At 41.9% G+C, this 27,213-nt stretch overlaps 1 protein-coding gene across 1 annotated transcript in view; it reads right to left on the bottom strand.

Annotated features, from left to right (window-relative positions):
* The window catches only part of ptprua (protein tyrosine phosphatase receptor type Ua), a 187,072-nt gene that overhangs the window by 7,192 nt on the left and 152,667 nt on the right, over nt 1-27,213 (bottom strand). Inside the window, exons 20-28 of the mRNA XM_053446672.1 lie at nt 25,083-25,100; nt 21,146-21,182; nt 17,287-17,384; nt 15,496-15,612; nt 14,918-15,072; nt 12,687-12,822; nt 10,267-10,416; nt 7,277-7,591; nt 3,361-3,486 (exon numbers count right to left, since the gene is read on the bottom strand). Coding sequence (XP_053302647.1) covers nt 3,361-3,486; nt 7,277-7,591; nt 10,267-10,416; nt 12,687-12,822; nt 14,918-15,072; nt 15,496-15,612; nt 17,287-17,384; nt 21,146-21,182; nt 25,083-25,100 — 1,152 coding nt within the window. The remainder of the gene's footprint in view (nt 1-3,360; nt 3,487-7,276; nt 7,592-10,266; nt 10,417-12,686; nt 12,823-14,917; nt 15,073-15,495; nt 15,613-17,286; nt 17,385-21,145; nt 21,183-25,082; nt 25,101-27,213) is intronic.

The raw sequence follows: 27,213 nt of genomic DNA, 5'->3' as shown, positions 1-27,213 counted from the left end.
CTAAGGGGCCTGGGGCTTGATTGTAAAGCCTGGAGCCGCTGAACAGTTTTGAGGCAACAGTTTACCTTCCACTCTTTAATTTCCCCTTACTATCGAGATTCAGCTTGATTGCAACAGTGTTTTTTTTTTGGGAATGCTATGAAAGGTTGTTGGTGCAAGCTATGGCTTCACAATCAGTGAACAATCAGGCAGAAATGTATCAAAGATTCCCTCTTCACTCTGAACTGATCCTAAAGGCCCTGATTGGGGGTAAATGAAGTGGGGGCACTGAGGAAACGTGTGCTTTTCCATCATGGTGAACCTTTTTCAACGTGTACTTTTTTCCATTATATAAATCCCTCTTCTCCTTTATCATTCTGTCATGTGAACCAATCGATAACACAACTGCTGCTCACTAGCACAGTTTGAACAGATAAACCTTGGGAGCTGTGGGGAAGGGTTGAGTTGACTCGCTACTGGAACTGCCGGCTTCAAACTGGATAGGAAGGGGAAAAAATTGCATCTTCCAGCATATCCTTGGATAGAGGATTCAAAGGAATGCCATCATCCCTACTTCTCAGTCACCATGCTCCCAATCAGGGTTGAGAAGCTCACTGAACAGAAGAGGAAATTCTGCATTGAATTTCTCCACTGTACCCCATCAGAATGTGCCACAAATGGTTCTGTGGGTTTTGCCGTGGCCTTGGAAAACATTGGGTGTCATTTACACTCCACAACCCATGATGACACGGTGAAAAACTCTTTTATAAATATTTTCAAATGTATCAAAACTTGAAATTTTAAATAAAAAAAACCCAATGCAGAAGCAATTCCAACTCGAGGAATTCTTGATGACGTCCCTACAAGCTTCACACACTTGGATCAGAGCACTTGATGTCATTCTTCCAGGCTGATTCTCTCCAGCGGCATCAGATCATATGGGAAGCATCTGTGAATCATATTCAGCTTCAATTTTTGTCTCATCAGACCAGAGTATTTTTTCACCCACACGCTCTCAGAGCCCTTATATTCTGTTTGGCAAACTCCAAGAGGGCTGTCAAATTCCTTTTAATCAAAGTGGCTTCCACCGACCATAGAGGCCTGATTGATGGAGTGTTGCTGAGATGGTTGTTCCTCCAACGGGTCTCTCCCGTCTTTGTAGAGCGATGGCGTCAGTAGGCGTGGGCGGCTGACGTTACAGGCCCGCATGATTTATGAAAAGCCCTTTGTAAGCCCTCAAAAGGAAAATGATGTCACTAATTAAAACAAAAGCAACAGATCTACCATTTGGCACATGCGGATTTTGTGTGACCAGGAAAGTCCAGAGGAGGAGGAGTGAGCTCAATCCGTTGCCGTGGAAGCAGATGAGTCAGAAACACGGCGAGGACCTCTGCCTCCTCTCCAGGCTCAGGTCTGTCAAATAGAGGGGCTCTGTAGCTACAGCAACAACTCGTCTAGCTCGCTGCCTGACATGATGACACCCTTTATAAAAGATTTCCGAGGCGCACCTTCACATTTGATTAAAGCTAATGTGTGTAAATCTTCACAAATAACCTTGTAGAGGCATCATGGATGACAGGTTTAAAGGCAAACCAGCGTGTGACAGGCAGCAGAAATGTCAAGCTATAATTACTGCGATTATTATTATTTGTGTCATTATTATAATATTTATATTGTTGAACGAGTCAATTACTCTGTCAAACCACAGGATATTAATTATTTAGAAAGAAAAATAAGGTTATTTTAGTCTGTTTTGAGTCATTTCCCCAATGAAATGTAGAGTTTAATAAAATAGAATATATTTGCACACAACAGTACAAAGGGGAGGAGAGGAGATACAGTGCAACAGAGGAATGAAGATTTTGAAGATGTTAAGGCATGACATGAAAGGACAGAGACACCAACAGATAACAAAGCATGGACGGGGATGAAACGGGGGGAGACAGAAAGAGCAGCTAGAGCAACAAAGAGGAAAGACTGAGGTCGGATGATGTTATGGAAGACAGATGTTTTCACAGCTCAGATTTATTTCCACTGTGGTAAGTAATAAATAACAATAAAATGCTGATGTCTGTAAATTTGATGCAGCAGTACATATTTGCAAGTAGCTGCATCATGTAGAGTTGCTGTGATGTGTGACTGTCAACTCATATGGAACTGAACTATACCCAGAAGAGCAGATACCTCCACCAAGGCCAAACAGTTCTCTACATTCAATCGAGTTGCAAATTTTACTGACACATAGATCAGTTCCATAAACAGGCCTGATCGTTGTCAACAAGAGCCATGAATTCAGAAGAAAACTATACAAATGTTGAAAAGCACCATATCTCGCAATGTTAAAAAAATGTTTAAACTGTTTCTGGATCCAATGCCGGATTCAGATCTACAAAATAATTCACATATCACATCCTTTTTTTGAGTAACCTTGCTGAGAAACAAATATACAAAGAGACCAACAAACAAACGCAAAGGGATGAAAACATAACGTCCCTGGCAGAGCAATGCGCATTAATGACTACTTAGTCTGTTTTGTTGAATAGTGCATTAATTGTTTTCATTTGTATTATCTGATATTGGTTGGTCTCTTCAATTTATAGTTTAAGTTGAGATAAATAATGCAAAAAATTTGATATTTGGTCAGATTATACTTATTTCCTCTTACCGAGCAGGACAGGAGAGAGCAGAGGAGAAGAGGAGAGCGGAGATGAGGAGTGGGAAAGAGGAGATACTGGACAGACTGAAGAAGAGGTGAAGAAGAGAAGCAAAACACGCAGACACAACGTTTTTAGCTCAAGGACCCTATACCATGTCAGGGTTTTACACCTGTTGCTGAGGATACATATTAGTTTGATGTTAACTCAGACTGTAGGCTACAATTGAAGGTGACAGCGACCAACAATATTCACTGATCCTTACAAGGTCTCTGCAGCAGAGAACCTGAAGCTCTCTCTGTCAGAGTTGCCACCCCCCTGAACAAGACCCTTCCTGCCAAGTTACTCGATTTGGCAGGATCACGAGGAAGAGACTCTTGAAACTCCAAACTTCTTCCATTTCACGGTTATCAAGACCACTGTGTTCGTTCAAACACCTGAAGCTTGAGAAATGGATTTAGACCCTCATTCTGCCGTGTGCCTCATCACAAATATTTTTCACAGTGCAGAAAGTTTCCTGGATTTCAAAGCTTGGATTTTGTCATTACATGCAATGTGAATTAATATGAATCTTTGAATTAAAAAAATGTATAAAAACATGGTCGAGGGAAACATTTTTGATGTTGTTTAAAATAAATGATCAATAACACAACACGAAAACAAGGATCTCTTAATAAATAAGAAAACAAGACTCTGCTTTTTCACACTGTGGGGCTGTGACACCTACCCTGGTGATGTTCTGAACCCCGAAGAGACGGATGATGACGTCATCGTCGGCTGTCCTGGACAGAAGCTCCACCGTCATGGGACCAAACTGCTGCAGCCCCGGCTCAGGCCAATACTGCAGACACGGCTGAGGAAGAGCAAGAAGAGGAAGGGGGGGGGGGGATAGGAGGTCATTAGCCCATGCATGCTTGAGGCAGGACAAATCATTATGTCAGCAGCCAGTGATCGTGAAGCCCAGTAACAAGACACCTGAGTATTGACAGCGCAGACAATTAGCTTAAATTACAATCATTACCTACAGATAGCAAGCCGTAAATTAAATGAGCAAAAAACAACCTGCTTGGAGCCGCGAACAATCCCTCACATAAGTCGTGGTCACCTAGCATGAATTATTCATGAGGTGGAATCATTACCATTAGTGCATTATAAATGAATGGGGTAGGAGACCTTGGCTGTGCCTGGATGTGATAAACAGGAAGTTAGCCAAGAGGTTGGTTTTCAAAAACAGCCAAAGTGTCCTATCACCACTGCTTCAAAGATACCATTAGGAGTGGGGCCAAATTCACAGGGGAGCGGCGATGACAACCGTATCGTGGACTGCGGTGACTTTGGCGTTGACGGGGAACCCTGGAGTAAGGAGTGATAATGGCGCTTCACAATGACAGAAGGGTATTAACAGGTGACATTGGGCAGGAGGGGAGATAAATATTTATACATGCAGAGAGGTGACTGGCAGCCCCAGCTCAGGAGGGCAAAGTGAGTGTGTGCACGTCGGAGGGATGCACCGTTAATCCACTGGCAGCCAGAGACAAGGAGGGACAAAAAAGAAAGTGACAGAGGAGGAAGGACAGGATGCAGCTGATGGGCATGTTGGAAATGTCGAGCGGGAATCCGACATGACACGGTGGTCGAGCGGCAATCGGGAGATGGCAGAGCGAACCCACGCATGAGCAAACACGGAGGGGGAGAGATAAGAACGTGTTAATTCCGTGACAGCCCCGTGCAAATTAAACTGCACGCAGGGTAGACGCTTGTTGGCGGAGCACCAGTGAAAGGCCAGACATGTGATGACCCGTCGTCACTGCGCTGTGTGACATGTCTTATCTGAAGATGAGGAGGGATGACATGTTGTCATGGCTACTGTCCACATGTTAAACCATGAGGAATGACAGTGGGAACACTCATCTTTATTTATGAATTTAGAAAGCAGCCAATTTCAGAAACAAGGTAGAACATTTTAGGGAAGAATTTTTGAGTTGTTTTGCCTTTATTTGAGAGTAGAAAACGTTGGAAGGTATTTCTAAAACATGAGGCCAAACATTTGCTCTCTACCTTTTCCAATGTGATGATTTTACAGCTTTTTTCTGCTTATATATCAAATTGTTTTACTGTCCCTGTGTTCTGAACAGCTGGTCGGAGCAATCTTAAGACTGCTGACATTTCATAACCTAGGCGACAACTTGATTACTCAAAACATAATAAAAGTCTCGAATGAGAAAAAAAGAAGAGATAAATAATTGCAGCCATTACACATGCTTGACTTTTATAGACAGGATTCCCTGTACAATCTCGGCAGGAGGGTAGAAAACATTTTGAAGAAGACATGTTGCCACGATGTCATGATAACTTACATGTGTCATTTCCAGTATATAGTTTATAGTTTATTTCTATTCCACACTTCTTTAAGTGATAGTTCACAGAAGAAGGAAAAATGGCTCATATCTGTTCACCACTATGTCGATGGAGGGGTGGGTGAAGTGTTTGAATCAGCGTAAAAAAAATAAAAATAATATAAAATAAATTAATTCGAAAAGGCATCATTTAAACCTTGTTTTTAGCCTACACATCCAGTAATATCCCCTTCTGGAGCCACGTTCACACCTTGTAGTTTAAAGATGTGTTCGCCAGTTGCTTTAATTGTATTGGATTTGGCAGCAACACTGTTTACCCCTGAGACTCCAAAAGTGTTTCGAGGATTTAAACACTTAATCCACCCCTCCATCTGCATAGTGGTGAGTTAATCCACACACACATGGGGAGAACATGCAAACTCTACACCAAAAAGGCGTCAGGTGAACCAGGAATCAAACCCCCCTAATACAATGCCACAGATTGCTGGATACTCTCCTTCTGTATGTGTATCTGCATCTTGGGAACCGTTGATCTTATCGGATTTGCACTAGACAAGTTTATGTGTAGAAGAAAAGTGTCAAATTTGGATACACAATACGTTCAATATTAATACAATTATAATATTAATAAAAGCACTTCGGTGGTCGGCTGGGACTTAACATAGGGAACCGGGTTTTTTTATGGGTTTAAATACTGAGTCAAGCTTCCCTGAACTTTGAATAAACAGGTGAATGGCTCTTTTTTGTGCAGCAGCGGTGGCTTCAAGGTTCTGTGGACTCAGACTCACAGCAGCTCTTTATCGTGGCAGTTCACTTACTGAAGGAATATCATAGCGGAATATTTGAAATTGAAAATCTATTGAGTTTGGGGTGTCGACGCAGCCCAGAGTCCTTTGTCATTAAGTCACTTTGTTTTGTAAAACTTTTCTAGCGATAATTGGAAACGAAGATCGCTCCCTGGTTCACACTGGGATGATAAGTGTATTTGGGCTCCTAGTTTCCTCATCTTTAAGAATATAAGGATTTAAAAAGCACTTTTTAGATTACTAAGTGAGGAGGAATTGCTCTTCGCTGGAGAGTTTGCTGACTATAAGTGAACAGGTCTTAAGAGCGGGGCTGAGAGCTTCTTGGTTTACAAACCTTTTGCCTTTTTTCCCATACCCTTTGCTCTGGTCTTGAACTTTCACTTTGCCTCACAGTTTTTGGAAATGGTGGGAAATTGGACCTGACACTCTACATTCCTCACATCTTCTTTAGGTAGTCTAAAGCCTAATGGACAATTCTCAGGGAAGAAGCTGCTGGCGATCTGAAATCACCTCTCGTAGTTAAAGGTGGGGAAAGCCATTTTAATCCAATACACTTCTGGTCAAATTCGACAAATAACCCGTCCCGCTCCACTAGCTGTACATTCTGTGCTTGTGCTGGGATAAAAATTGGGTTTGAATATTCGTCATTACTCTGTATTCGGTAAACAGAGAAAGCTGGATAACCAGAACAGCAAGTATCTGTGCTTGTGTACAGGACATTAGTGGGAAACAGTCCAACAGTACATGTTGATGGTACACTAACCCTTTTTCTGGTATGATTTTTAACAAGATGTCAAACATCACTTTTACATTTCAAACAAGATATTGTAATAATTTGTCTGTCTTTTACTAGGGAGCAAAGATCACCTAAAAAAGTGGTCTCAGATAACGTACCCTGACATTACTGTGTCTGAATATAAAAACCACGGTTAGTTGCTGGAAATGCTAACACTGCTATCTCACAGCCCGTTATTCCCACAATCCTTTTCACAGTAGTGCTCCCAAGTGCTTGCTGAAGCACCACATGCTAACCCAAAGAGGATAATGAAATAATGAATGAAACTGTGACGTTCAGGCTCATTGTTGTGACCCTGCACAGAATCAGAGGAAGCTTCCCAGAAGTAAATGTCATGAATTTAATTTGAGCATTTTTAAATTAAACTAATGGCATTGAGGTCATGATTACTTTTGGTCCTAGAAAATGTGGCTTTAAGATGTTCGAACAGTGTGTGCTAATCCAACATTTTGTGTATTATTGGAGAATAAGTACACTAAATGGACACTGTGGGGCACTAATTGAAATCCAGCTGTGATGAAGATGCTGTCACACAAAGGCTTTTAATGTTACCCGTGGCAAGATGAGAAGTTAGAAGTCGGGGCTCAGCATAATGAGATCGGTAATGAAATCACTTGTACTTCCAGCTGAAGTGTAGACGATTTAATCTCCAGCTGCTGTGGGACCCCCTGCGTCTCTACTCACCCAGGCAGAGTTGGACTGGTTGAGCTGGTTCAGCATCACCACCGAGGTGCAGCCGTAGTCGTACAGGAGCCTCCAGAAGTCGGTGGTGGTGCCTGGCAGCGGGTGCGGCGTCACCACGAAGGCGGCGGGCCTGAGGAAGCTGTCGGCGAGCGCGGCATTGATGTAGTTGCTGCCCTCCCCCTCAGCGGTGACGAGGAAGGCCAGGGAGCGGTCCGGCGGCAGCACGTCCATGCTGCGGTTCTTCTCGCGGTTCCTGGGCATCAGGGAGACACTGCACTCCTCCACGTCCAGGTGGGGAGTCACTGAATTCAGAGTCTGGCGGGGGAGGAGGAGGAGCGGAAAAGTGAAGAAGACAAGAGTATTCAGGGGAAATAATTAGAAAGGTTGGCTTGTGTGTGTGTTTTGAGAATGTGTTCACATTTTAGATGCAGAGATAAAAATGAAAGAGTGAGAATAAAGATTGAGATAAGAGGAGACAGACGCAGTGGAACAGAAATGGGATCAAAGAGAGATGGACAGAGGCAGTGAAAATATTCCCTACTCAGACGGCTCGACTGTCAATACTTGACAAGCACAACTATCTCCAATCATCTCTGGGAAACTTTAAAACATATTTATTATCAGTCCAAACCCCCACAAGGCTTAATGGATAAAAACACATTTAGTGCAATCTCAAACATTATGAATAAGCACATTATGAAGCAATGGAAATTGAAATGAACTGATTATCCAACTGGCTTCATATTGTAAACGACTCCCCAATGGTTCAGACAAAATGAATAGAATAGAGCTCGTCGCTGGAGTGAAGTGAGTCCAGGCTTTGAGCTGCAGATATGAGTGGGTCTGACTGGACCAGCTCCACCGGAGCATGTGGAGAGAAGGACTTCTAATTACACCGACCAAAGGTCACCAAACGCTGGGAGAGGGCAACATTATTACATAAAAGACGATGTTCTTGGTTGCACTCAAACACCTTCATAGCTGCCACAGAGGTTTTTATGATGAAACATTAAATAGATGGGCAGCTTCGGCATTGGTGGCTGTCACTCTCATTTCATTAGATCTTTAACAAGCAGAAGATTTTTCCCTTGAAAGACCAAAAGCACAGTGTGTCGACCGAGGCCAAGTGTAAAAGCTCTCATGTGGAGGACACAGGCTGAATCACAGTTGTGTCGGAGCAATTAGTGAGTTTAGAAGTTAAATGGACAATCATTTATTTGAAACAAAAAGAAAAGTCAAGCAGTGGAAAGGCTTGAGCAAAAATAAAATAACAGGACTGGAGTGCGGTCTCAGACATTTTTGTAATTTTCAGTTTGACCTTTGATGCAGAGTGATTTACAGCAGAGTAACGCAGAATAAAGTCAGGTAGTGGTATTAGCTGAGGCTGAAATCTGTTACTGCTTCAGTAGAAATGTGGGAATTGCATTCAGCCTGCGCAGTACAGAGCTGTCAGACATTTAAGTTTGATTTATAGTTAGATATATAAAACATTATAGCAGAGTATAATATAGTGTGTTGTTAGTGTGTTCTTTTTCACTTAGTAAAGTATGTCCAGCGACAACTCCCAAAATGAAATAAAAAGAGCTAATTAAAAACATACATGTTATAGTGAAATAAATTCAATAGCAATACTGAATAAAATAACATATGGATAATATTATATAATTTGGGGCAGATGCAAATATTGGGGTTGAATGAAGAGCATTTTAAAAATGTTGTTTTCCGACACATTATACAGAAAATAAAAATGATATTATTTTTTAGTTCTATACTTTTGGATGTGTTTCTGTATATATAAATGTACTATATAATTATAAACGGCTGATAAATTATTTAAGCTCTAGAATCAAGGCATGTTTGGAATCTGTGAGCCTCAGGAAATTGGAGATTCAAATTATGAATCAGACTTTGGCCATCCCCTCTCATCTTTCCTCTGTAAGCAGCACTGCTGTTACTAAAGTAATGTAACATGTGACGTCACAGGGAAGAGAAAGCACATTGAGACAAAGAGGAGTCTGGCTGGTCAGCTTTGCCGGCTCCTGCAAGTCTCTGATGGCAGTGGACACAGCTGAGAGGAAAGACGACATGATGTAAGCAGAGAATAACAGTGGCTAACTTTCCACTGTCATTCACATCATAACGAAAAGACCCCTGCTATCGTCGGGAGAGCAATTAAAGCATGATGGTGCAGCTATGCATCGCTGTGGATGAGAGATCTGACAGTAAACTATATATCAAAACTTAGATTCTGTAGCCTGAAGTCAGAGCAGTGGAATATCTATGAAATGAAAATGAATAGAAATACAAAGCAGACTCTGACACGATAGAAAATATATCTTGAAGGGAGCAAAAAGTTTCCTCATAAAGAGACAGTTTGTCGATTGATATCTAAGGAGCATCAGTGTAAAGGTGTCAGGAAGAGCTCAGCCGCTTATCTGCAGCCTCTTTTGGACAGGTAGCACAAGTTAATAAAACCTGCACTTTAATCAGATAAACTGCTTCTTATATTGTTATAAACCATAGACTGTATGTAAAGATGGACGACGAGTCTCCACTTCCTCCCAATATCCAGGAACGAAGCTGAAATATTCTGGATACTGAGACTGCGCAGTAGCTCTGGAGGGATGGAGCCGCGGTATCAAGGTCTCACATCCAACCAATCACAAATCATACTCTCAGCTGTCAATCATGAAGTTTCACCCCATCTGCGTTAGAGCCATTTTGGGAAGCAGTTATGTCGTCCATCTTTATGCAGAGTCTATCTGATAAACCCATTAACCACGTCCGTGTCAATATTGTGAATGAAGCTGTCAAATATGTCATGGGACATTTCTCGTAAAAAAGCCTTTCAGCTGTGTCTGTTTCGTAAACCGTGTGGAAGAGTAAAGTCAGAAGGTTGATTTCAAATGAACATTTCAATTTTAGTATTCAAAGTGATCTTACTGGGTAGGAAAGGAGAATAATCAGTCGTGTGTTGGTGCATGTGTTACCTGGAACTCCTCTCTGAGCTGCGAGGTGTTGCTCTGAGAGTCCACCTTCAGCATCTCTTTGAAGATGAGAGCGAACTCATTCACAGGGATGGCGGTCTCTCCACACAGACAGGCCTCCAGGATGGCGTCGTGGATGAACACGTACTGTTCCTAAGCGACAGGAAGCATTCACAAATTTAGAAAGGGCCCAAAAAAAAAAAAAAAATCCCACACGCAGTTTCTCCCCCACTGTTAATTGCCCACGTGTGAAGAACAATGCAACATTTAATTACAGCTGCTGAATGTTGACTAATGGTCACAACTGTCAGACATCCTTCATTACGCCATGCCTTCTCTTGGGCATTAATGCCGGGCAGAAAATCCTCTATTAAAAGGGTAAAAAAAATAAATAAACAAGCGCGGAAATTGTACATCAGAGGAGCCAAACACTGCCCACACACAATATCTGAATAACATCATGAGCCATGCAATTAACCAGGAAACTTGTTTTGACATCCAACCAAACAAAAGATTAAAGAAGCGAGGATACATTGAAAAATGACAGGCATAAAACTGTCCCTCTTCCAACTTAGTTATAATGTGCAATCTGTAATTGCAGCGATATGCATTGGACTGGTAGACAGGCTCTCGCTGCAAGGTGAATAGACGGAATTAAAATGCCATTGTTGGGGTATTCACTGCACCGTCTCCACTTCCAGCCGTGTTAATGAGAGAAGAGTCTTCAAACTCTTTCTCAACTTTTAATCGTTTTATTTACTCCAGTAATTACTGTCTCCCCCTGGTGCGTTTGGTGCGGGACGACCGGGAGTTCACAGCAAGCGCTCGCAATTGTGTTTATCTGCAAATTAAAATAAGTAAAGTCGTCTTGAAATCTTTTCACTATCACATTGTTTGTACTGTCACACATTAATATGCCGTTTCTAAATTGAATGTTGAAACATAATTTGCATTTATAAATGTTTTTTTTTTAAAAGACCGTCAAACAGCAAATACATTTTAAGAAGAGCTTTACATCTGAATATATTCAGCTGTGCATGCTAGGACTCTAATATTCAAGCATTTAATGCTACATTATGCTTTTATTCCACTATATCTCAGAGTGAAATGATGTTTATATTTTACTCTGCTGCATTAACTGCACAGCTATAGTTTCTGGCAGCAGTTTAACTATTTTACATACATAATATATGATGGTTTTAGATATGATGTATCGTGTGTTAACTACTTGGTTCATTTAAAAGTTAAGGCTGTATTTGCCAATGTTTTATATTAACAACGAATCAAACCACGATGTGCATTGTAAGAAAAGACACAGAGGTTTAGTTCTCTGCTTTTACGGCCCATAACTTCAGACCCTTAACAACCTGCTTCCAGCCGGAGAGGGCTCTGCTGAACCCATATTGTGCTGCCTGCCCAGAACCAAACAGCTCGCAGTGCTAGTGTCAGGTGCTGATGAAAGCGTTCGGCTCATGGTTTTGGTCTTCTATCCCACAAAGACTGATGTACATAATAATTCTGGAAAAATGTCACCGGCTTCAGGCCTTAATGCTAAAAGCTATCAAATCTCGTTGTTTTCCCATGTGGACATCTTTGTCAGTGTCTTCTACATGTACTTATTTCATCCTGAGTTATATGTATTATTCCTTTTCATTGTCCGTTTAATGTTAGAAATGACATGACCCTTAACTTTGTCCATTTATTTTTGAATAACAGGTTCCCTGACATTTTGTGTCTAAGAATGTAAATAATGCATTATCTAGTTGAATATTAATTAATATTCATATGAGTTTATTAAAGGTTTTTACAGAGGGGATTTCTGATATCACTAAATAAACCAGAAAATACTGTCAACAGCCTTAAAAATCCATTTGCTGTTGAAAAAGAAATAATATAAATGATGTATGAACAAATTCCTCTGTAGAAAGATTCAAAATAGAAATAAAGAGGGAAATGTGGTTCGGTAATTTCTACTGGAGAGGAGCTTTCTGGGTCAGACTATGACAAAAAAACAAATTTAAGTGAAGTTAAATAAAAACCTAGAGATGTGTTTTGGTCATTTTTCTTTAAGTCTGAGAGTCAACTCTCCTTTATAACACGTCAGACTCAGTACTTGAAAATATGACTTTTTTTCTATTCTGATTTATCTTCTATTTGTTTGTTAATATTTTTACATTGTGAGATCAATACTTTTACTTTAGTAATATGTATGAACACTTCATCTAAGTGGAGATCACAGGATTACTGTTGAGACTTTTCTAACCTGAAAATATTGAAATTCCAGTGGAATCATGTATGGTAATGTTCAAATATACAAATGATAAAAATAAGTACCACCAGAAGCGTTATATCGTGAAGATCAAACCTGTGAGTTTAAAAGTTCAACCCGGCCTCTCTGAGCACACCACCGCCCCCCTACTCACTTCAGTCTGGATCATGTTGATGCGCCGCGAGCAGAGGGTCTTGACACAGTTGTAAATGTCCACCACTCCTTCACACTCGGCCATATCCAGCATGACGTCCAGCACAATGTAGCAGCCGGTCCTGCCTGCCCCCATACTGGTAGAGAGGAGAGAGGAGAGGCATCGATAGGTCTGAATACATCAGTGAAATGAAAACGTCTCGGCAGGGAGCCTGTGGTAATGATTGAGATTCTCTGCCCAAAAGTCAAGTATAATAAGGAGCTTTGTTGGGGAAAGAAATCGAGGGAATATAAGACCATTGTGTTCTGGCAGCATAACACCTATTGGAGTTCAAGTTTGAAAGTTAAAACCCTTGTAGCTGAGCGTGCTAAGAGTTTTAAAAGAGCCCTGTATAGTAGACTGAGCCATGCAGGTCTGGCTCCAACACTGCTATAAAGGCAGGTGTGTGTGTGTGTGTGGGTGTGTGTGTGTGTGTGTGTGTGAACGCCTCAGTACCCTCCCGATAAGGTTTTGTAGCTTTAAAAACCAATCGGAGCTCCTGCACTGGGATGCTTTATGCCTCAATAACACATCTGCCTTCCCCGAGTTTTACTATAGCTTTTCTCCAATGAAAGGGAAAACAATTCTCCCTGCAGTCCATCAGCGCTGCTCAACAAGCGCATCATTTATGTTGAGATGCAAACGGGCCGGTGCTTATTCAGAATTAGATCCCATCGTGAGAGGGCTGCTGCACAAGACAGCTTTAACGGGATGACAGAGATAAGCAGCGAATCTCATTGTCCCTGTGATATTTAACCATATTCATGTTTGACTCATGCTGCTGATATTTCTGACACATGTCTATTCATGCACTTGTCATGGGGGAATGTCAAAATGCAATTATACAAATACACAAGAATGATGGCGATAGGTCCTATAGTTGACATTTTGAACATGTCCCCTCACAATCAACATGTCTGATTCAGGGGTGGGGCCAAAGGGGGACATGGCTCCTGCTGCAATTCGATTGGCTCAAAAAATGGTCCTGTAAGTAGTCCTTAAAAAAAAAAAAGGGGACTACCTGACAACAACAAATATGACGATCTTCAAATTTGTACACTATATGTTTTTTATTATTGCACAATGTGCTTCAACATGGAGCAATTTATAAAATATATTCAGTGATGTGTGGCTTCGTTCAAAGCTATAGAGCTAGCAGTAAAGAAAGAATGAGCACCTTACTGAATCAGGAGCTGTGCATGGATGTTGGACATATCATTTGCCTTCCTGTGTAAGTTGTCGCCCCTTTTTAGCCCCTGATAATGAAAAATCCTAGATCTGCCACTGTTCCCATAAAAAGTGTAGGTTTTGAAATGCAGGCTAAATAAAAGTGTTCACACCCAACCTCTTTGCTTCAGAGCTTTGTGTGTTGGCAAATTATATTTACGCTGTTGGTAAAGATCTTTTTTAAACCTGGGGTGCAGACTAAACAGGACATATATATATATTAAACAAGATGTGACTCTCAGTCTTTTCCCAGGCCTGGGCCTCACTGATCTGAAGTGTCTCATAGGCTTCTGTTGTTCACACAGAGGGTGTCTTTTGTGTGGGTTTCTGGTATGACTAATGTTTTTTCTTTGAATAAAAGTAAGGCCACATACACAGCCAAATGGACAGCACAATACGTTTTGAAGCAGTGCATCTTCTGTACCGACAGCTACAACCAAAACTTTGGCAAAACCAATGAATGGATTCAGTAAACAGCAACGCTGGACTGATTTTACTAGCCTTATATATTTGATATATATTTGTCTTGTAGATGGGAAACCTTCCATCCCAGCAAGGAAAACACATTTTACAGATTTCCACATATCTGACATTATTAAATGATGCATTAAACTGGCATATGCACACATCCACAGGTGAATACAAATTAAATATGTTGACACAGGATTCTTTTGTAGGTATAACATCAGCGTCCAAACACTGGAAATATAAATCATTCACTGCAAAGGGAAACAGTAAGAACTTAATTTCTGCTGGATATGTGTAAAATGTAGCATCCTGTTATTTTGAATAACCACCTACTCTCCACCTACACATGTACAGCAGCAAGAAGCTGACGGTTAATTTGGGAAATATATAAAAACACGAGCTGAACTAGAAATGAACAGGGTCAAATAAGTGACCTGTCATTAAAGCGGAGGCTTCAACCATAATATCGGAGATCAGGATGTAAAGTGATGAGGTACCTGCAATGGACGACGACGGGCCCACCATCAGAAGGTGTCGAGGCTTTGACCCTGCGCAGGAAAGCCAGCAGGCCAGTGGCGTGGTACGGCACGCCGTGCTCAGGCCAGGAGGTGAAGTGGAACTGGCACACCTCGTGTTTGGCAGGGTAACCCCTCTGGAGGAAGCACACAAACAGAAAACCTTTTCAGCAAGCCTCAGGCTGATACTCTGAGTTGAAAGTTTCTAAGCTACACCTGGCAAGAACTAATGCAGCTATTGCAACAAATCCTGCAATTAATCCCCCGTCGTGAAGGTTGTAATGTTCAGTCTGTGATGATATTGGTTTAGAGAGGAGCGGATTTAAGTTTACGATGACTTTGCAGGATGTAGCTTGTACTGCTGCTGAGTTGTATTACCTCTAGCTACGCTCATTGAACATTATAACCATCACAAAGGGAGAATTCATTGCAGGGCTGCAGTATTAAGAGTCCATCCGTTTCACCCGGGGGTACCTAATAAACTGATGATTGTATTAATGGATATACATGACATAGAGGTTACCCAGAGACAGTTGAGATAATAGGAGAGCGTGACTCACCCTCTCCATGGCAAAGGTGCGCACAGTGTACTCGGCCAGGGTCTCCGTCTTCAGTAGCGTTATCTTGATGTCGCCATAGAGCTCGGTGTCATCAGGCCAGTACTTGCAGCACTTCATCTGGAAATATAACAAAGAGATAAAGTTTAGACGGGTTCACAGAGATATACAGATGATTAGCGCCTGGCACTGAGGTCTCCTTTAGTGAGACAAACTGCTCTAATCCTATTGTGACCTTTGCTGAGTATTTGGACTTGGCTACACTTATTCCAGGCATCACCACCATCACATCTGAGACGTAACAGTCCTGGCTCCAAGGTGAGATGAGACGTGTCTTGATGTGTTTTTTAACGGCCCCTCTTGGAAGTGGAACTGACAGTCGGCGATGGTGTTATTTCCCGTCTCCATCCACCGTCACTCGGCCCTCCAGCCCTTTTGCTGTGAACTTTTTTGGGAGGACATCCGCTTTATTTATTTTTCTGTTGAAGCACTGTGTTTTTGTGCCGTCCACATTTTCTTCCACCGCTGGCTGCACAGTGTCAACACTTTCTACTGCTTTGGGCTGCAGACTTATTTTCTGATCCAAAATAAAAATAAAAATGTTTTCACTTGCAATGCCTGAGAAAAACTTTACACTCACCACCTACGGGAGAGCTGCACAGTCATGTGAAAAGGTGAAACGCTAAAAGGTCACACTTAATTATATGCTGCATTTTTACATCTCCTGTTCTCACATTTTTACCCCTGAGTCTCTGTTAATTTGTGACCCGCGCTGACACTTATTTGGCTGTGCTGCCTGCCTGTTATTTCAGTTTCACAAAATGAGATGTCATGCCATTTGCTATTCTGTTTATCAACCATTTTAGAAGGAAACTTTTGGCCTAAACACGAGAGATAAATAAGGAAACTCAATTGTTGAAGATACCCAGACGTCATATCTCTAAACTTTGGAAAAGTAGATGTTTACAGCAGCTCTTTTTTTAAAGTAAGTGTTGAGGAAGTGTAGAATTATTCCACACTTCAGTAAAACAGCTTCAGTGGGAAGCTGTTACTACACATTCCCACCCAGGAATTGCCTGGTGTTACTGTTGTGTAACAAATTGAACTAGCTAACAAATGCAGTCATTACCTTTCCAATACCTTATATAGTAGGAGCTGTTAAGATTTAAGAATATAATAGGGAACACATTGACACAAAGTAGGAAATACACCAAACGTGTACCAGATGTGATGGTTGTGTAGCTGACTAAACTGACAAACGCACAAACTAAATAAGGGCAGATTGGCGGTAAGTACTGCGCATCATTTCTGCACTTAGTGATTTCCTGTTAACATAATAGACTGCTCTTATAGGTCCCCAACTAAATATTTGTTTAGCTGGATGTAGTAAATGACTAGTTAAATAGCTCAATTCTATAACAGCTCTGGTATCTTCATCCATCACATTTTATAAATGGTACTCAGCTCATAACAATTTCGTCATACACATTTTGAATAATGTATTAGCAGCCTGCTGTATTTGACAGAGGCAGTGATAGTTAATATGAAAGAGGCAACAGAGTTCCACCATGGGCCTTCATACACATCAAAGCTTTGACCTTGGAGCCGAGCCACCACCGCAAAAGGTGATCACTCATGATCCGACAGCGGCAGCCATTTCCTCCCACAACCTGGAGCGCGGCAGCTCCTCTGACATATAGTAAATGATAAAGGAAGCTCCAGAAATACATCCCCCCTCACATCAATCTTCACAGGGTCTGGAGAGGTCACAGGACAAAGGGAAGAGAAACCTACCCTGCCCACTTCCACCAGTTTGGTGATCATGACAATACTGAAGCAGTTCTCCTGCCAGATCATCCGCCAGAAGTCGTAGATCATCTCCTGCTTGGGGCCTGCGGAGGAGGGGATATACAGCAAAAGGTATAGGTGGAGAAGAGGGAGGGGGGCGAGGAGAGGAGGTGGAGGAAGAGAAAGCAGGAGGAGAAGGAGGGTGGCGAGATGAGCCATAAGTCAGAGAAAATAGCAGCAATAACCATCAATGTAGACGCACTGTGTAATCCATGCCAGGGAACAGAGTAACAATGTGTCATTCATGAACTATTGCCCGCTCAGTGTTCTCCTAATACTACTGAGAAATGTCATTTCAATACACCCACAAATCCTGAGCCATTGTACAAACAAGCTCATGTATTGCCTTTCCGAAGCAACAGTGGCAGGCACAAATCACAGCCCCCGGAATAAGTGTAGGATTTCATTGATTTCATTCCAGCGTGGCGTTGATAATGTCGGTCCTTCACATCGCCACCTCTGTTAGTGAACACAATTACTCATTTCTACCCACGCAGTGTGTTTAATAGGAATATTATCTTGTCTACCCAAACTCAGCTGGATGACTTTATTTAAAGGCAGGTTGCACCTTATCATCCTTTGTGGCAGCGCAGTATATCTTTTGACTCAACCATATTTGTTCTCTGTTTGTTTTCAATAATTTGTTTAGTTCAGGTGTATGTGTAGAGCACAAACAACATCAATCCAAAAGCTTTCGCAGACTGATAAAATAGGAAAGTTGTGAGAAACCCTTAAAAACAAAGTAAAAGCTACATTTATCGTAATGCTGAGCATGGAAGTTTATTGTTGACCTTTAGGGACAGCCGGTGCAACAAAGTAATTTAATGCCCAACCTCCAAGTTCACATATAACAGATACTGTAATCAACACCTTTTAAACAAAGAGCAATTATAAAACCATAAGGTCAGTGATATTCTTTACTTTCCCTATCTTTTCACGGTCGCCAAATCCCACAAAACAACTGAAACTAACAATGAATGCATGTGGAACTCGTGGGTTTGACGGTCAATCAGTAGAATAAAAAGGAACATAATAAAACTGGGTTTGAGAATCAGAGAAATATTGATATATAAATATTTTTTTGTCCTAGTGATGGCTCATTTACAGGAAGTCTAGGAAAAAGGGGTGTTGCTGTAATCCACCAAGATGTGGACTAAGACACAGAATACTGTCTCAGAATCTGACTGGGACAGGAAGGATGTGAATTTTTCAAAACAATCGTATGGTAAAAATAAGATGAAGGCAAAACAAAGGCCTGCAGAGGTTTTTTGATCTCCTTCTCTTTTTGTCCCTCATTAACAACAGGTAGAGGAGAAAGAAAGAACGGGGCATCGGTGGAGCTTGACAACGGCTTCCCCTCTCATCGATTCCAAAAACACCAGTCTTCACCGCTGTTGACGTGAGCTGAGCTGCCACACGGACACATGGGTAGCTAAGTTAGCCACGATTTTTCCCTTCTCGTCACTGGTTTATATCCACAGTTCCCTGGCTGGTCGCTGCGCCGGCTTCTGCTTTTATTAGTGATGCAAGTTGTTAATTTTTCAGCAGCAGCAGCAGAAGCAGCAGCAGAGGCCCTCTAATGCATCGCCGGAGGGGCCGAGGCATTGAGTTAAGAGATGGATGACGTGCGTGATCCCAGCAGCTGGGTGAATCTGTATGCATGGCACAACACGCTGCCGCTCTGGACTCCAGCTTCTCAGAGCAGCGCCTGGCATTTCTCCTCCCCCGTCCGCCTCCCGCTCAGCCACCTCCTCTCGCTGCCTCATCTCTGGACATAATGGGGAGTTAGCCCCGAGCACCTGCGACCTGCTGCAGAAGCCCAACTGCCTTAACACCCATGGAAGGTAAAACAAATCAACCTCGACAGCCACCCACCCAGGGCTCGCTGCCTGTATAAGCAGTGTGTTGCTCAGTATATGCAGAGCATGAGGGAGGAGTGACAGCTTTAATGATGCCGTGCATGACTGGTGTCTGCATGTGTGTGTAACTTAGAGTGACAGTCGTGGATGCATTTACTTTGGAAACTAAAACAAACTTTCCTCCTGTATATGTTAATGTTCCAACCATCATTTGAGAAGATTAGCAGATGAGACTGTTTCTTATATTGGCATCAAAAACTGATTTATTGTGTTCCAAGTTCAGAAATACAAAAACATATCTACATCGGCTTGTAGCCAATAGAGATGGAAGCATATATTAATTTCTATATTACAGAAAAAAAAATCTGTAAGCCACGGTCCTGGCGTGATCAAGACAAAATGATAAAATCCCATGGCTGGTTTAAACCAGTACATACAGCACACGATCCAGTAACTACTTAACGTTAGACATCCCTCATGTATGTACCAATATTGGCAGAACTGGATTCAGTTGCGATGCACCTTCTAAGTGGAATGATCTACAAACTTTTTGATTGTGAATGTTCCCTGTTCTCAGGCCTCTCTAGGAAAAGAGATATTGATTTCCATGTGACTGTCTAATTAAATAAAGAATAAATAAATAAACACAAATTTCGCTTGATGTTATCAGCTTTACAAATATAGCTTCTCATTAACAACCTACATTTACATTGAAAATGCTTAATTAAGCACAAAAAGAATAACACATTATTAATATATTTGTTCCTCTTTAAATGTATGTTTTGTTTGTCAATGTTTGGGTCACAATCTGTTGATATACTATGTCAAAGTGAAGAAATAATTGTCTGGTAACATTGGTACTATTTTGGTAAAAACAAAAGATACAAAGACTCTTAATCTTGAAATTACCAAACCGGAGATTCAATTAGTCAAAATGTCAAACATCAGAATCAGCCAGGGACCATGACACGGTTTTTGTCACCAGATGTTTACACACAGGCCATTGGCCATGTTTTTTAAAGCATCAACAGACTGCTGTCCATGTCCAGTAATATGTCCAATATTTCTTTTCATGTAGTTATTGATAACAGGGTTTTTATCAGCAAGCCAATCCACACACATTTAGGAATAAAGTATAAAGCAGTACTTTAGAATGTGAAACTAGTCATTATGTAACTAGTGAAGTTGTTTTTCTTTTTGTATAAAAGACACTTCTATATCCGATCAACCAACGATGCTTTACCACGTTGTTCGATCGTTGAAATCTATAACTTCAGCTCCACTTCAAGTCAAATTTCAGCAGATTTCTATCTTCTTCACTTTCTGCACCTCTGCCTCCACCTTTGTGTGCTGAAAGACTCTGTGAGCGAAATGTGTCAGAGAGGGGCTGAGCCATTTTCTGAGGTTACTTTTGTGAAGTGGAAGAGCTGAGACCAAAGTGAAAGATGGAAAGAAATCAGAGGGGGATTACGGAAGTGAAAAAACATATTCCCCGAATAAATAGGATCAGAGCCGGGAGAGAATAAAGAGAGCGTCTCTCTCTCTTTATTCTCTGTCTTTCTGGGAGTGTGCTGCCTGGGGAACGCAGCTTATATGGCGTATCAAACCGACATCAGAGAGACCGTGCGCCACACAAGCAGATGGTGGGGAGGGGAGACACAAAAGCCGAGCTTCACAGCCGGCGACAGTCAGTAGTGTTACAGTGCAGATTGACTGACAGTTACAGTCGATTGTTGTGGGAGCTTTTCTCGCACGCGGAGGGAAGTGAATCTTTTACGGCGGAAATCCAGATGTGAGCCTGATGCAACAAGGGCCCCATTCTTGTTTACACATCAATTATTCAGTGAACCCATTAAAATATCGGGAGCCGGGCTGCTCTGTGAGGAACAGCACAAACAAAGTAAATATTAGCAGTTCAACAACGCCGCTGGGCCTTTCGCACTCACCTTGAGTGGCGATGAAGTGGTTCGATCGCTGGTAACCCTGTGAGACGGAGAGAGAGCAAGGTGGGGGAGAAAGCAAAAAAAAAAGGGGTAAGAGGAGAGACTTAATATTTATATGAGCACATGATGAAGTGAGACTGAGGGATCTCTGACTCTCAATTCACCCCACCCACCCATCCATTCTCATTCTCCACGTTCAGCATCAAGTCATCACTTATTTATCTCGGAGCCGGGTTTGATGTCAGCGCTCCACTAACTTTCTGCTTTGCTCGTGATTGAAGATATCTCAGTTGCTGTGAAAACTATTCTGCACCGTGCTAATAGCTGATGGCAGTGGCATGTTTGACCGGCCATATTCTTTGCACTGTTTAGGCTCTGAGTGGGGGGTGAAGGATCACACTTGAATCGTAATGCACAGAGAAAATGGCACGGATTCAAGTTTTTCTCCGTCTGTCTCTGAGCCAGGTCATTACATGCGGAGTGAGGTAGCTGCATTTCAAAGACGGACCAGCATGCAGTGCTTTGCATGCAGCCAGAGGCTTCTGATCAAAGGTGGTTTGACAGGTGAGGGATCTTCAGCTCTGGGAGTAATTCTACCCGAGTGACATTGACTGATCTGCCTGTCTCCTTTCTGCCCAGCTTGGCATTAGCAAAGTTATGATACAGTATTCACCGTCTGGAAGGCTATTAGTGGCATCCCGGCCGTCCACCATGTCGGCTGAATGCAAAGCAGCCCAGCATGATAGATCTGTTGCATCCAGATCTCAGTGTGCCCTCCAATCACTCATGGATAAGGGGATTCCAACTGCTCTAGATATGTTAAACATTTGTACAGTACAAATCATGTACACCACATTCTCTCCTACAGACCCTACAGATTCTAACCTTACACTAGGATTACCTTAACCTTCAAACACCTTTTTCACCTTTAAATGAGGATTTACCTTATAGGGGACTCATTTGTTTTATCCCCATAACCTAAATTGTATCTATGTATTCATTTTGAGGAAGACATATCTGCATAATGGAAGCGACTCTCTGGAAACAGGTCCCTACAACATGAGTAATACCTATACTACACACACACACATAAATATATGTACACATATGCAATATTCTGCCATACAGCAACACAAATTACACTCCAGAACTGTCATGCCACAAACGGATGTTAAGATGGATGCCCATCACTATGAAAGAGTGCAGTGACCCTCATTCCCATGAGCCTCTGTTGCTGTGTTTCGCTGGGCCAACCAGTTTCCTGTCTGTCACCTTGGCAACTGCACTTTTCAACAGCAGGCAAGCAGAAAAACATCAAGCGATGTGAATTCACAATGAAGTGGATAGAAAAATAAACAAACAAATATGAATAACATGCAGAGTCATTTGAAACTGTAAAGCTACATCAAACACAACTTTCAGTTGGTTTTTGCCTTCACGTGTTGGGCTCACTCTATCTACAACAGCCTGTATTAAGTCAGTGAATATCTGACCTTGGTGTAGGCAAGTAAATTAGTTCATATTTGTCATGCATCTCAGAGTCACTCAGAAACCTGCTGAAACTTTAAGAGATAAAAAACATCCTCCCTGGGGTTAGTGAAGCCATTAGGGTCAGTTCTCAGGCTTCTTCCATTCTGAATCATTTTGAGTTTCCTTTTTGCTCTAGTTAAAACTCTGGGATGAATAAATTCATGCGACTCATGGCCCACTTTTAGAGAAAAAGGAAGCGACACACAGAAGCATCGGGTTAAGTAAAGTTGAGGAACATATTTTACTATGTACACCATTGTAATTTAGATTCTGACTGAACCAAATAGGCTTTGTGTGGACCTTCACTGTACGTACATTCCAGAAAATAAATTCACAAATACATCTGTATTCATGACAGCAAGATTTCACACCACAAGCCATTCATTTCAATGGACCTCCCACTTTAATAGATTCTCTTCTGGTGGCAAAGAAAATCCAAGCCGAGCTTTCATGTAACTTTAACGGACATTGATGAGAAAATCCGTGCTGCCAATTTCCAACCATTAACAGTGCTGAATAACAGAGAGCCACGGTTGAGAATTAGCTGTGTTTCACCACCAAAGTTATACAACCCTGCTCTACTGGAGATTAAACTGCTCCATCATACGTGTGTACGTTATTGGACAGGAGTTAATGGTTCAAAAACTTCTCTTAAATAATGCCTGTTCAAATCTGAACTTGCGAGCTTGCTTACTGACTGTTTATATAAGCTTTGTCCTATATAAGGGGCCGCTTCCCTCAGAGGATTAATTTGAAGATTGATTGCATCAAGACCCAACGACTAGGCTGTCCCATTTCAAGAACCCTTTGTATGCAGGTGGCTAATCCGTCCTTCCATTCCAGAGCAAGAGAGGGTCCTAAGAGTGGATCCCTCTCGGGCCAACCTGTCCCAGAGTCCATTAGATACTGGTCACAATGGTGAAGACCTCATAGACCAAGCAGACTAGTCCTGCGAAGGTTGTAACCTTTGAATTGTAACAGAGCTACAATTTATATTTCGCTAACTAGAAACAACTAACTAACTAGTTTCTAGGGACATTTTCACTACCATAGTTTGTTTGTTTGTCTTTTCATCTGTAAATAAAATCTAACCAGACTAAATGCATCACTACAAATCATGTAACATCTAATAGGATGACCACTACAAGTTACTAGAGTTAAACATACACTGCCACATCCAAGAAAACAAAGGTCACTTGGATAAGCTTGCCGTTCAGCTCAGTATTGCTTAGCAGAGATAACAGCCCGTAAAGGGTCTTGTTGGGATGCTTTTTGCAGACATGGTGAATCTACAATTCCAGTTGGCCTCGATTTAACTCCTCTTGAATAATCATGCCACGGTTGACTAAGTATTTTCACACAAATCTCACTGACTGTCCGGTAACAAGTTTTCTTGCTTGCTAAATGGCATTTAGTCTGCTAGCATCGCTGGCTTTTGTGGCCTGCCAAGTTACCAGGTAGTTTCAATTACTTTTGAAGCCTAGTGTGGAGTGGCCCCTCCCGATTTTTCCGATCTTTTATCTCACTGTGAGCCAGGACGCAGTCTGAGATCCTCTGGGAAGGTGTTGCTAGCCATACGAAGGCCAGACTGAAAACCAAAGGAGAAAGAGCCATTGCCATGAGGGCCACTGCACTTTGGAGCAATCAGCCAGAATGGATTAGACTAGAAGAATAGGTCACCTGTTGTATCTCTCTTCTTAAGACTTTTAGTATCTGTATCTTTAATATTATTATTTCTATGGAAAATTAAGTTATTATTATTGTGTTACTAGTTAGCTGGTCAATCCCAGTATCATGAAAACCCTGCCAGTATTCACCTAGAATTTCCAAACACCTATTTCACAGAGACAAGTCAAAGAGTGTTACAGTGTGACCAGGCAATTACTCTTCTCTGAGATGCTTGATAAATATGGATGCACTGCGGTGAAGCTGAGTGTTATCAGGTAAAACCCTTGTAAGCTGTCACTAAAATAATTCCTGATCTTTCATGCTCCGTGGTTTGTTGTTTTTTCCCCCAGCTCACTCAATATATTTACAATGCCTGCTGTGTCCCGGCGTGTACGCTGGGTTTGATCTGACCTCGTCTGCTCCCCTCTATGGTATTCTATCGGTCTTTTGTCTTTTTAAGGACAGCCCGGTGTTAAGCAAAGACTCTCGGTGAGCATCTGATTATGGTTGAAAAAGGACACAGAGACTGCTGCTGTCAGTTTTCAGAAGAGTTGCCCAGGGGAAAAAAGTGACGGCTAAAGGCAGAAAAGCTCAGTGGTTTAGAGTGGAAGAGGAGAGGAGTGGGGGGGAGGGGGGATATGCTGTTGGAGGTAAGCCATAGTGGGCTGGCGCGGGGGACAGAAAGAGGGGGCAGCGCGAAAAAGGTGAGGAGATGAAAAGAGATGAGAAGCAAGGTACTTACTTCCCTGTTTATCCGAATCTAAGAGGTGCCAAAAGGTGGAAAACAGGGGGGCGGACAAAAGAGAGAGAGAGAGATAGAGAGAAAGAAGGAAGGCAGAGGAGGAAACAAGAGCTAGTTATTGTGATTTAAGACAAGAAAAAGGTGAGGGTGATGAAGTGGTTTAAAAAAAACGGCTTGCTCTGAGGACCTGTGGAGAGAATAACGTTCAGAAACCTCAAATCCCCATATTTCTACGATAGCCGGCCAACGTTTGTTTTTTAGTTAGCACAACTTTTTTTCCTGTATTTGTTTCCCGTGAGCCCACGCACCTTCAGCATACTAGAACTTTATTTATAGCGGGTAAAGTAAAGAGAGAGGCAGTGGCAGGCAGAGAAGAGGAAGACTGCTGCAGCAGGTTCTGGTTCGGGGCCGGTTGTTTCACTAACTGTAGTTATACTATAACATAGATGAATGCATGGTGCCTCCAGACATGTGTAATACCTAAGGAAATAAATAATTGAATGTGTTCTATTACTTGCTCGAGGAATGTGTTGTATGTTTCAGTGTGTGTTGTGCTTACATCCACTGCTATTGTAGGAAAAAGTGTGTAGCATGGCACAAAGTGAGGGGTGGTTGTGGATGAGTGTATCCAATCACAGACATGCATTTAACATTATTATTATTATTATATATTTGAACCATAGAGTAGTTTTTAATTAATATCAATCTCTAACCTTACCACATAAGTCTGGCTAATATGACTTTTTAGCAAAGCTTTCAAAGCTCAGACATGAGTACAGAATCATTATTAATGTTGGGGAAGTTGCCCTAAATGTTTTAATTCAATAGCTGAGTGTTGTATGAACTAAGTTACTGGAAATCTGAAATATTCTTTATGAAATTTGAAAAATTTTCTTCAAATTGACATGAACAAATAAACTGGGTCATCTTGCATAATCCGTATATTAAGTGTCTCTAGATAAAGCAGAATGTGTCTGTCATTCAAATAATTCATACTTTCTGAATTGTCTGCTCAGTCAAGGCGACGATAACTTCCAATTCTCACTCCCAGTTCATCTTTTCCCAAACAAATTACCGCTGCTATCAACACAAGTGGAACACTTCCTTGAGGTGGGCGTTTTGAACAACAAACGCACAATCCCTTGAGAACTGAGTGGTGATGGTGTCACCTCCTGTGTTACATCTGTAGGCAATAGATGGAATCAAAAGGAAGATCTAAAGATTTGACATGAAATGTCATGTCTTTCTACCCATGCAAAAGAAAAACTGCGAATGAGAGCAGAGGGTGGTGGAAGTTTTCAGTTTAACCTTTAAATAAAGCAGCGTTCCATTTAATCCAACCTTGGACTCATCCATGAATCATCTGGGATCATTTCACTGTGGTGTTGTGAGCCAGGATTCTTGGCATGACATGCAGGCAGTGCTGTAGATGGCACAGTTAATGACACAAAGGTCCTTGGAGCGTTCATAATGGAGCCCTCATGGAGCACTACAGGGGATAAAGTGACCATACACAGCATTCTGAGCTTTGACGCTCTGCTTTAACCACAGCCACCCACATGCACTGATTCTGGCATCCTCTACTGATATGGCCCCTTCTGAACACGTTTTACATCCTTTTGTTCTGCAAACTATAGCAGGAACAGAGGACATAATACAGCCTCCAGAGGCCATTGCAACTCGTGTTAAACCCTGATCTACCTAACCCTGAGTACTTCAGAAGACTGCGCTAACAAACAGATCCAATATGCTGTTGAGAGCTCTTCAAGTGACCCTTCCATTGTGAGGGGGCAGCAGAGAACACAGCCTGACCTGTGCTGAAGGATAGAGCAACTGTCCTTCGGATAGTGTTGCTTCATCTAATTCAAAGTTGTCAAGATAGGATCTGGCAGGGCCAGGAGCTGTTGCTGGGACTGGAGAGGCTCCCTGAAATGCTCACTCGAGCTGAACTGTAGGTGAGATCGAAATATCTGAAAGTAGATGAAAAGATCAGCTGCGTTATTGCAGCTCCAACTGCAGTTCAACGTTGCCTCACGAAAGCACTTGGGTGAATCGTGAGCTCAGGGGCATTTGTAGGAACTCTGGAGTTGTCTCACCCCAAAAACCTGTGCGTGCTTGCATGCATGGATAT

Source organism: Pleuronectes platessa, chromosome 18 (genome assembly GCF_947347685.1).
Source record: "Pleuronectes platessa chromosome 18, fPlePla1.1, whole genome shotgun sequence".
In the NCBI taxonomy this organism is placed as follows: Eukaryota; Metazoa; Chordata; class Actinopteri; order Pleuronectiformes; family Pleuronectidae; genus Pleuronectes; species Pleuronectes platessa.
The sequence above is the reverse complement of the archived record's forward strand: the minus strand, read 5'-3'. Positions and strand labels throughout refer to the sequence as shown.